The sequence below is a fragment of the Prosopis cineraria genome, unplaced genomic scaffold (genome assembly GCF_029017545.1).
Source record: "Prosopis cineraria cultivar Desert tree isolate PC_DT_omini unplaced genomic scaffold, ASM2901754v1 PC6, whole genome shotgun sequence".
Taxonomy (NCBI): Eukaryota; Viridiplantae; Streptophyta; class Magnoliopsida; order Fabales; family Fabaceae; genus Prosopis; species Prosopis cineraria.
This window is the reverse complement of record NW_026555337.1, coordinates 29,795,802-29,807,195: the sequence shown is the minus strand read 5'-3', so window position 1 is coordinate 29,807,195 and position 11,394 is coordinate 29,795,802. Positions and strand designations below refer to the sequence as shown.

Below are 11,394 nucleotides of genomic sequence, written 5' to 3'. Positions count from 1 at the left end.
TCAACTCAATATCCATCAAAAATAAAATTTCATAAATAATGTACATTATAGCATTTATTAAATATAAAAAATATTCAACGTAAATAAAAATAATATCATAAATCTTGAAAATACAACTCATGAATAAAATTCGTGTACATACCACATCTTAGTTATCCTTTGCAATTGGTTGTGTCTTCTCACGATAAAATAATTTCATTGACAAAATACCCAACTATCATAGTAATTAAAAAAATGATCTACTTGAAAATAAATATTTCAGTAAAAGATTGTAATAAGTAAATTAATTGGATATCATTCACTTAACTGAAATATTTCCCAATAACCATCATTTAAATTTACTATGCTTCTTGTCACAATTACTATAATTTAAAAAAATTTACATGATCAAGCAAAACTATTCTAATAAACATTTCATCAAACACATCATGACCATGAATTCTTAAACTAACACCAAACTCCCTGTCAGCTTCCATTTCCAAAAATGTTTGAACAGAAATATTTAAATAAATCAACCTCTCAAGTTTTCTTCTTTCGATTGATCAATTAGCCTTAACTCAAGAAAATTCAATCCTCATCTCCCACATTTTTGAAGTAATAAAAGAGGTAGGAGAAGTGCACAGTGAAGAACAGGGGAAGGAAAGTTTGACAGCAACACCACACGAAAACAGAAGAAGAGTTCATAACCTCACCGGAACTGTTGGCAGTGGTGACGAACGGCGACTTCAACAATGATGGCGTCGGATGAACAAGCTGGATGCTGACGAGGTTGAGTGATTTGTGACATGAAACAGGGGAGAGGAAGCACTCACGAGCTGGATTCCTACTAGGATGGAAGAAGCTGCAGCATTGCCCACGCCGTCGACAGTAATCGGGACGAATGCCGGAAAAATAAGGGGAGAGAAGACCAATCTCCTTGGCTCTTCGAACACTTTAATTTCAGAAGGAGGAGGAGAAGAGAATGGCGGTGCGTGAATGCGTTTTTCAGATTTCTAATCTGCTCTCCTTTATTTATTTGTTTCTTTTTACAAAAGACCAAAATGGTAATTTGGGGCTGAAATAAAATTATACAAATGCAAGATAATCTGTATATGTCGTAACCCATTTGATAATTGTGTCATTTTGGCATTTTTCCAACAAAGTCAAAGCATCATCTTTACCCAAATTATCTTGGGAGGAAGCATTTGACAGGTACTCAAAGGGGATCAATGAGTTTGGCCTACTTTGGACAAACATACTGGGTTATTGGTGGGAAAACAAATTGTCACCAAACAAGATTTTGTGTTTAAGGTATGAGGATTTGAAAGGAGATATCAAATTCTACTTGAAAACAGTAGCTGTGTTCTTGGATTGCCCATTCAATGCAGAGGAGGAAAGGGATGGTGTTATTGAAAACATAATTGAGCTGTGCAGCTTTCAGAAGATGAAGGACTTGGAAGTCAACAAGACTGGAAAAAGGACGCCATTGGTTGAAAACAAGGACTTCTTTAGGAAAGGTGAAGTAGGTGATTGGGTTAATCATTTTTCCTCTTGGATGACCGAGAAATTGTCCAAAGTGATGGAACAGAAATTAGATGGTTCTGGGCTGTCCTTTCAATGTTAGATATCTTAATCTAGCAATATATAGTTCTGGACCATGTTCAGTTTTATAACGTTGTGTTCCCTTTTCCTACTTTAACATTTGTCAGCTTCGTAATTGCATCTCCTTCAGTTAAAAAGCATTATGGAAGCTTCTCACCCAAATTTGCTTATTGCCAATGGTGTATTGAGAATCAAGAACGAAATTTGGCTTCTCTGGGCCTTTACTATACATCCTTGCCGCAGTATTTTGTTTCTTATTTTTTTTATAACCAAAATTTGTATATCATAATTAAAATAGACTTTAGGTATGCGAAGTCATGTAATTGTGCAGTGTTTATTTTTTATTGTTTAATTTCTATCTCGTTGAATAATTGCATAACTATATTGAGATCCAGATTTTATTTAAACTCAGAATATATTTGAAATTTCTAAATTCAAAGCCAATTATGAAGAAATATTATTAATTAATTGTCAATTAATTAAATTAGGTAGGATATAAAAGAGAGGTTTAGCGAGTCTCGCCAAACTGAAAATTCCAACAGAAGTAATATAATTTATGACTGTTTCATTTATCATTAGCAAGAAGGCAAAATAATATTAATGGTGATATATTCTCTCCAGTCCTAATTATTGGACAAACTTAACCATCTTCATGGTTGTTCAGAAATAGTATCTTTAAGTTTGTTTAAAAATATGTTACTTTCCAATTTTGTAATTTTGCCAGTTTTACATTACGCAATAGTTTTCTCATGTTAAATAAGATCTGTTACATAAAATGACAGCTAAAAAATTACTTTTAGCTGTTGCCTATTCTTATTATAAGCAACATTATTGTACTTGCTGCAAAGTGAATTGCGGCCGCATGTTAAAAATGATGTCGTAACCGTAATAAAATGCTGTCAAGGAATTCAAAGTGTTCACCAACAATTTTATGCAATTATCAATAAAAACACCCAATTCCCATTAACGGAATGATAGCCTCAATAAATGAACAAGAGGGTAAAATTGGAAATCAAATTAACTACTCCAACTTTGCCCTATGTTAAAGATCAAGAAGAGTTTTGAATTGGCTAATTGAGAGATGTGTGGAGGAAACTAGATTCCAGCCTTTTGATGGAATTTCATTTTAGGTGGGCTTTTCCTTTTTTTCTTTTTGGAGAATGACAGAAAAATACCTCTAAAATGTAAAAATGACAATTAGATACCTCAAAATGTGATAACTATTTTCTAATCCCCAGGTAATTGGCTGTCATTTTTTATTTGTGAAATGAAATGTTTGCCCCTGTAAAAAGATCCTCTATCTTAGTAAATCAGTGACTGCTTTATTTTGGGAAATAACTATTTTTCTTATGATAATGGCTAGAAAAGAATAACAAATAACAAGTTACTACTTTTTATTAATGATGTCCAACAACTAAAATTTTTTGCACAAAGCAACTTATAATTTGTTATTCTGTTCTAGTTATTTTCTTGGGAAAACAAGTCATTTGCCAAAAGACTGATTTTTATTTTTTGAATTTCATTGGAAAAAAAAATTGCACTAACAATTTGTAACTTGTTCGTCCGCTCTGGTCATTTCTCCAAGAAGAGTAATCAATTTCCAAAATAAAGTAGTAACTAATTTTTAGTTGTTAGACTTCAGAAGTGTAAAAAATAAAATAAAATTTGCATAGAGCAATCTCTAGTTCGCTTTTTCCTTCCAGACATTTCCTCAAGAAAAGTAGTTATTTACCAAAACTAAGTAGTCAATGATTTGCTAGGATAAAGGAACTTCTTTAAAGGGACAAATATGTCATTTGCCAAAACAAATGTCAAGCAAATCCTAAGGAGCTAAAAAATAATTATCACATTTCGTAGCATCTCATTGTCATTTGCATATTTTAAAAATATTTTTATGTTATTTTTCCTTTTTTTTTAATACAAAGGTGGTTTTTTACGTAATAATCGTTGTAGAGTAGGAATTCCTCCTCGATTTCCTTCACTCAAGCTCAGGTTTCATCACACCAAAAATACGAGTGAATATTATGTTCGCAAAATGGTAAAGAAAAGAAAAAGAAAAGAATAATGAAAGGGGTTAACGTAGAAATGACAAAAGTGAAAGTTATATTCTAAGAATATTCTCTTGAAAAGATACAAATTGTTTAAAAATGAAGATAACCACAAAATGCAAGACGGAAAGATTGGATTATTTAACGTAAGCTAAATTCTGTTTTTATTATGATGTAAGCAGCTTTTAGTGATATCTTTAAAAGCAAAAAAGAAAATGCAGGCCGGCAAATTAAAATAAGATTCGAGAAACCGATAACATTCCCTCCCAACCATTCATTTCTTATAAATAATGCAAACTCGTGGGCTAAATTCTCATGCCTATGTCTTAGCAGTTAGATTAACCTTATTAGCATTCCAATGGCCGAAAATACTGCCGAATCATTCACGGAAAGCCAATCAGGTATTGTTGAGTCCGAGAACGAGGCTTACGATGAAGAACATGAACAACTTATTGAAGAATGTAAGGAACTCTCTCTTCCAAGAAGGAAGGGTTGGGGCCACCCGTACATTTATCTCTACCAAGATATTTGGTATATACCTGCCCAAATCCAAGCCATAAGCTCTTTCCAGAAGCATTTCCAAGCAAAAGATAGTGATATTATTATAGCCTCTTTACCAAAATCTGGCACTACTTGGTTGAAAGCCCTCACTTTTGCCATTGTAAATCGTAAGGTTTTCTCTCCTTCACAACATAACCATCCCTTGCTCTTTTCCAATCCACATGAGCTTGTTCCTTTCTTTGAGTTCAACCATTATATAAACAATCAGATTCCTGATCTCTCCAGCATGTCTGAACCAAGACTTTTTAGTACCCATGTTCCATTTCATTCATTGCCCGACTCAATTACCAAAGGCAAATGTAAGATAATCTATATATGTCGAAGCCCATTTGACAACTTTGTATCATTTTGGAGTTTTGCAAACAAAGTTGCACCACCATCTTTACCTAAATTATCATGCGAGGAAGCATTTGAGAGGTACTTAAAGGGTTTCAATGCGTGCGGTCCGTTTTGGATACATATGTTGGGTTATTGGAGAGAAAGCAAAGAAACACCAAGCAAGATTATGTTTTTAAAATATGAGGATTTGAAAGGAGATATCAAATTCTACTTGAACAGAGTGGCTGAGTTCCTGGATTGCCCATTCAATTTTGAGGAGGAAAGCAATGGTTTTATTGAAAACATAATTGAGCTGTGTAGCTTTGAGAAGATGAAGGAATTGGAAGTGAACAAGACTGGAAAATTTTTGATGTTTGAAAAGAAGGACTTCTTTAGGAAAGGTGAAGTAGGTGATTGGGTTAATCATTTTTCACCTTCGATGGCAGAGAAATTGTCCAGAGTGATGGAAGAGAAGTTGGGTGGTTCTGGATTGTCCTTTTAATCAATTTTATTATTTGCAAATAATTTATATGGCACTATGCTTGTTCTCTCTTAGATTTCACTAGTGCATGGGTCATGACAAGTCATAAAATGTATGTAAAGTATCATTCCTATGGAAATTTGTATTAAAAATGCAATCAAGCCAAAGACTTTGCAATTTCAATTAAGTTGAGAAAAACACATTATTAGTTGGACAAAGTTGATTTTGCAAATTATATTAAAACTAGAAAATGAGGAAAACAAATTATTCTTACTCTTCAAGATTGAAATAGGACTTATGATTATTTATTCTATTTGTATTTGTCAATACTAAAATTATCTCTTTTCATAAATTCTTTTAATAAAATTGAGTATTAATATAATGCTATCAAAATACTTGAAGAAGCTCTCTCAAATCATGAATAAGTTTTAATTTAAACAAAATCTTATTTTAAGTTCCAAACTTACTGTGGCTATCCAAGGCTAACAATTATATCTTTATTTTACTAACAAAATTATCTATTCATTGTGCAAACTTTAAGTTCTTGCATTATTTTATTTAAGTTTTAAACTCAATTGACCCTCTCAAAAATCACTCAAATAAACACAATATTTAAATACTGGCCAATTACTTAAAAGCATTAAGATAATAGTAAAACAAACATTTATATACAATCAATCACAAAAAAAGAGGAGAAAACTAACATTAATCCACAAAAGGTGTCAAAATTATCATAGAGGAAAGTATTAAAAAAGGGGTTCAATCCCCCCCGCCGGGCGTTAAGTGGGAGGTTAACATCAATTAGTTGGAAGATGCTGGGCCCACATTAAATCTACGCGGCAAGCACATTTGGAGTGCGAAGCCAAACTAGGGTAACATAAGCCAAAAATGTAAGGACCAAGTCTTAAAAGCTCAAAATGCAAGCCTCAAAGGATACGCAGTGAAGAAACACATTTGGCCATCGATTTCAGTTTAACTCCAAACCAAAAAGCCATCACCTCGTCCATGTATCAACTTTTGCCCACGAACATCCAGAGCACAATTTACAGTCACTCAGGAACGTGGCTCAAAATGAAGCTTGGGGCATTTAATGTATCTTTTTTTAATGTCTCTTGTCATGTCTCAACTTTTTAATTTTTTTATTTTTTTTTATCATTAGATTTTACATAAAATAAAAAATATTTTGATATCTTGAAATCTCAAAATGATGAAAATTTATATTTTTTATTATTTTTTAAAGAAAAACATCACAATTACACTCTTTTGTTTTTGAAAATTATAAAAAAAAATATGAATGTTTACCATTTTGGAACTTGATGATATCAAATATGTATTATTTTATGTAAATAATGATATTAAAAAAAACAAAATTAAAAAATTGGACATTACAAAAGACGTTAGAGAAAAGCATAATAAATATCCTTCACCCTTTCCTTTGTTGATCATCGCCAGCGGACACACATAATATAGATCAAAATAATCCATGGATAAGCCTATACCTGAAGAACCTTATGACCATTGGACAGTGTTCGGTGGCAGACACAGAACACGTGGTGGAAAACAACTCAAGCAAATGCTAGATTGTTGCTCTGTGCGTGCGTGCGTGCGTGCGTGCGTGTGTGTGTGTGAGACTTTTGTCCGCGAACGAACATGAGAAGTAAGTCGCCACAGACGTTGACGCAGGAAAAGTGGTGGACGCAGAAAACTGAATAAAAGGTATTTTTTAATTCTTAAATACCAGAGTTGCATCAGCAAAATTAGATGAAGGGATGTGAAAACCTATAAGCAAAGCCCTGCGAACTCATCTAAGATCATCCAATCCTAGAAGGCACATAATATCTTTGGAGAACAATCAAGCTAGTTTGGGAGTTGAGTTTCCTCTCCTCCCTTTCTTTCAGTCTTTCTTAGTTTATGAATTGAGAATTTCCTACTATGATTTATCCTATCAGTTTCCAAGTCCCAGCCAGGGATAGGGATTGATTAGGACAAACTTTTGCTATATCAGTTTTGATTGATAGATTGTATGATTTGCCACCATATGATCTGTGTGTGGGATTACTCAATGAACTGTAAGGTGAAGTGAACCTAGACTTCGATAAATAAACATGACTAACCAAATTAAGAAAAAAATTGCTTAAGGTTTAATTAGATGTAGGGGTTTGGCAAAAGCGAATTCAATGTTAGCTAAATATGACTTAATTAACTAGAAGTTAATTAAGAACATAATCATAGTAATTGTCACTGTAATTGAACAGGAGTGTGTAAATGAGTTAGAGTTAATTGTGCTAATAATGTACATCAATCAATGGACAATCATTGTAATAAAATAGAGCAGATGCACCTCACAAGAAAGAGAGAGAAGAGAGTGAATAGAGAAGAGTATTCAACATAAAGGTGCATTATTTGCCTTTGAGACAGCTACCTCTATTTATAACGTTGATGGGCGGCACAAGTTACGAAATCATATCCACACAAACCCTACCCATTATGGTAGGATGATTGTGATATGATATAGCCTAATAATTACAATATCTTAATTAAATAAGATATTGTAATTCTGAGGGTATGATATACCTTAATAATTTTTTATTTTGGTTAAAACTAATTTAACCAAATAGTTAATTAAATGCTGATTAATCTAACATGATATCCAAAACTCGTCAACGGCAGATCCATAATTCAACAATTATTATGTATATATTTAACAATTTTAGAATGTTTAAAGACTGAAAAACTAATCATTTAGATGTTACATTTTGCCAAGCATATTGTCAAATATAAAGGTTATGTGAGTTACATTTTAAAATTTTGTGGACTTTGAGCCAAACATTCTTCATTGGAAAAAGTAGGTGTCGGCATCTTCCTTAAGCTCTGCATATACGCTGTCCGTGCATGGGACCGTGGGAGGCGAATCCAATGTTAAAAAATCACAATAACGTAAAAGTCAAAGATTTTGATGTCAAGTCGAAGAAATGAGATTGTAACTGGGCAAGTCTAACTAAAATGCGTTTTATTGTTGTTTAATCTTTGAGTTTATGCAGTGTCTGTTAATCATTCGAAGACACCAAACGCTATTATATATCACTTTGACATGTCCTTTAATTCAATTAAGCTTCTGAAATTGAGTACAATTTTACATTTAATTTCGTCAAGGCGGCGATTCCTTTTACAAGTTTTCAAGCCAGCCTGGGGGATTTAGCGCCCTGTATGTTTAACTTCTGAAATTCTGTATGTAATGTATCATCTCCAAGTTTTTTTTTTTAAAAAAAAAAGATCTGGTGCATGGGTTTGAATCAGCTACAAGAGCCATCATCACTTTCTTATAGGTAAGTAAAATTCTAATCAATATTTTAAAAACTAGACCAGATATCAAACCAAAAATGTCGGTGGTTCTCAGTTTTTATAATCTAACTAATTAGACCAATGATAAATTGGTGATATAAAAATTAAATATAATTAATATTAGATGAATAAATAAAATATATTTAAGAAAAACATTCATAATATATCTTCTATTATAGGATCAAACTAAGTAAACAGTCAAATATTTATTATATTTTGTATTATAGTCGGTTTATTATATTTATCAATCATCTATCATTTGTACATCAATAATAAAATTCTTATAATTTTCAATTGTTCAATGATAAACTCCTTGTATATCACTGATAAATCCTTTATATATCAATATGAACAGGCTACACTCCTAAATTATTAAAAAGTTGGTCCATATTTTCTAGACAGAAGATTTTTTTTTTTGGTCAGTGGACCAATTTATCCTTAATAAAATAACATAATATGACTTTAATTAAAAAATATTATAAATTATAATTTTATAACTTATAAAATATAAATAGATTTTATAACACCCTCAAAAATACAAACCGATTTTTCGCAAATTATTAAAACCATTATCATGGTAGAAAATTATCTTACCATGATATATCCAAGACATACCACAAGTCTTGAAATATCCAAAAAGACAATTAAAACCATGAGGGACAGACATAATCCTCATGGCATGATATTCAAATCAGATCATAAATCAAGAGGGACAGACATAATCCTCTTCATCATATAAATACTTTTAATAGAAAGGATTAAAGTTTACATGCTTCACAAAAAAGATATGTCCTAAGTTGGCACAAGATACATTGTATAATCCAAAATAAGAGGCAACGTAAAAGATTGTGTTTCATACACCATAGTTACACCTCTAGTACTTTCTCGGCCGGACTCGCTCCTGTAAAAATATTAACCACAGGGAATGAGACTTAAAAGTCCTAGTAACCAAAAAAAATTAATATGTAATGATGCATGTGGTTGTAACTAATCATGCGATTGCTAAGTGGGCACGTAAAACATTTAACCGAATAATATTTTCAAACAAACTAAACAAGTATTTAATTTGCATGACTGCACCTTATATCCTCCTTTCGCCATGCTCGAACGCCAAATCACCCGGCCAAAGGTGAGTTGGACCAGCGACACGCCACTCATTGGGTCCAATGAGGGCTTACCATGTGGTAATAATTAACCAAATAGAAATTCCCATTAAATACATTAAAATACCCTGACAAGTCATGCATCATTCAAATATCCAAACAGAAATATATCCGAACAATAATATCTCTTCATGATAAACAAAAATAAATTTTTAACCCACTTGGCAATAATTTCAAATAAGTATATACAATATTTATTTTTAATAATTTATAATTTTTCCAAACAATAAAACAATATATAACCATTCACAAACACACCCATCACAACATATTAATAATGGTTACCTTGTGTCTTGAATAACAAGTTCCCCTTCACAACTCCTTTTTCACCACTATCTTTGTCAATATAATCTACATAATTATTTCACAATACTATATATTAATTTTATATTGAAATTAATAAATAACTCTAATTTAAAGAGTTAGAAAGTCTTAGATTTAAAATTCATATTGACACTAATTTAAGATTTATGCCTCACTTAACTTTCTAAATTCTTTTCTAAAATTCTCGTACTCTAATAAACTATTTTTAAGCCTCAAATCACTTCTATTTCATCCATCTATATTCAAAAATAAATTAAAAATTTTAAAATTATCCTGAGGCCTCAAATCACCTTTCTATAACCTCAAAAATACCTATTCATACTTAAATAACTATTTAATAATTAGATATTCCTCCTTACATCTCAGATTCAACATAAATTCAACAATATAGATCTAGATTTTAACTCAAAAATTCTTAAACATGAGTTTCAACCTCAAGAAAATATTCTATAATATTTATTATATCCCTAAGAGCTTTAACCTATATTTTTAATCCATCATATCATTAGATTAACTATCCTATAGAAAAATCCTAATTAGAATATTTACTCTATCCTACAAAATAATCATATCACTAGAAAGCTAATATTATTTAGAAAATAACTATAAATTAATTTTGTAATTAAATAAATTTTTAAATGCTAATCTAAACAAGAAAGTTGAAACATACCTGAAGAAAAAAAAAATAATCCCCCTTCTAAGAAGACGTCAAGCAACGTGAGAGGAAGAGAGAAAAATAATATAAAAATAGATTTTTAGGTCCCACAATTATATTAAAAAAAAACTATAGGTCTAAATTTAATTATTCAAACCTTTGGGCCATTACTTGTAATTTTCACAAATTGCATCTTGGGCCCTTAGTTGCAATTTTCACAAATTGTAAAAGTTTCTTTTTCTTCCTTCTACATCTCCTCACGCCTGCTGCGTCGCTCCTTTATACACGAGGAGCGTTTCTTTCTTCCCACATCTAACCAATGTGGGTCTTCTACAGTCTTTTTTTTTACTTTCTTTTCTTTTTTTTTTTAACTCACACACACACACACACACACACACATATTTTTATTATTCTAAATCTTAAAATTATATCTTAAAAAAATTTTTTCTTATATAATTTTTAAACCTAAGTTTTAAATTCATAATTAAATTTCTAACCATATTATTATTTCTAAATAATCTCAAATAACATAAATTCCTATTATTAACTTAAATTTCATAAATTTTTTTATCTAAAAATTAGGATGTTACAGATTTTGGTTAAATAAGGTAAAAGTAGATTTACACTACTACAAAATAAGTTTACAGGAGCGCTTTTTTTTAACCTTAGGGAGCACTTCAAAAACGCTCCAATATCAAACGCTCCAAAATGTACAGGAGCGCTTTTTTAAAGCGCTCCTGTATGTTCGCTATACAGGAGTGCTTTTCGAAAAGTGATCCCATAAGGGAGCTCCAGTATTACATGGGAGCGCTCTCGAGCGCTCTTGTATGCTGCCATACCGGAGCGCTCTTTTTGTATATGCCATATAGGAGTGCTCTAGAAGAGCGCTCCTGTATATCGCTCTTAATCAGAGCGTTCCCG

The 11,394-nt window shown here is 31.5% G+C and overlaps 2 protein-coding genes across 2 annotated transcripts; both read left to right on the top strand.

Annotated features, from left to right (window-relative positions):
* The first annotated feature begins 831 nt into the window (after window positions 1-831).
* LOC129314055 (cytosolic sulfotransferase 15-like) lies at window positions 832-1,603 on the top strand. The gene is made up of 2 exons (XM_054957431.1): window positions 832-967; window positions 1,143-1,603. Exons 1-2 carry the CDS (start codon window positions 832-834, stop codon window positions 1,601-1,603), a joined length of 597 nt encoding a protein of 198 aa, XP_054813406.1.
* A 2,364-nt stretch (window positions 1,604-3,967) lies between these two features.
* On the top strand, window positions 3,968-5,063 carry LOC129312341 (cytosolic sulfotransferase 15-like). The gene has a single exon (XM_054954898.1). It carries the CDS (start codon window positions 3,988-3,990, stop codon window positions 5,008-5,010), a length of 1,023 nt encoding a protein of 340 aa, XP_054810873.1. The 5' UTR covers window positions 3,968-3,987; the 3' UTR covers window positions 5,011-5,063.
* The last annotated feature ends 6,331 nt before the right edge of the window (window positions 5,064-11,394 follow it).

What these genes read in the sequence shown, in the direction of transcription:
- LOC129314055 (XM_054957431.1), top strand. Translation starts at nt 832, where the DNA reads ATGGAAGAAGCTGCAGCATTGCCCACGCCGTCGACAGTAATCGGGACG. An exon ending in AGGAGGAGAAGAGAATGGCG is followed by an intron (nt 968 to 1,142) that starts GTGCGTGAATGC and finishes TTTCCAACAAAG; the next exon opens with TCAAAGCATCATCTTTACCC.
- LOC129312341 (XM_054954898.1), top strand. Translation starts at nt 3,988, where the DNA reads ATGGCCGAAAATACTGCCGAATCATTCACGGAAAGCCAATCAGGTATT.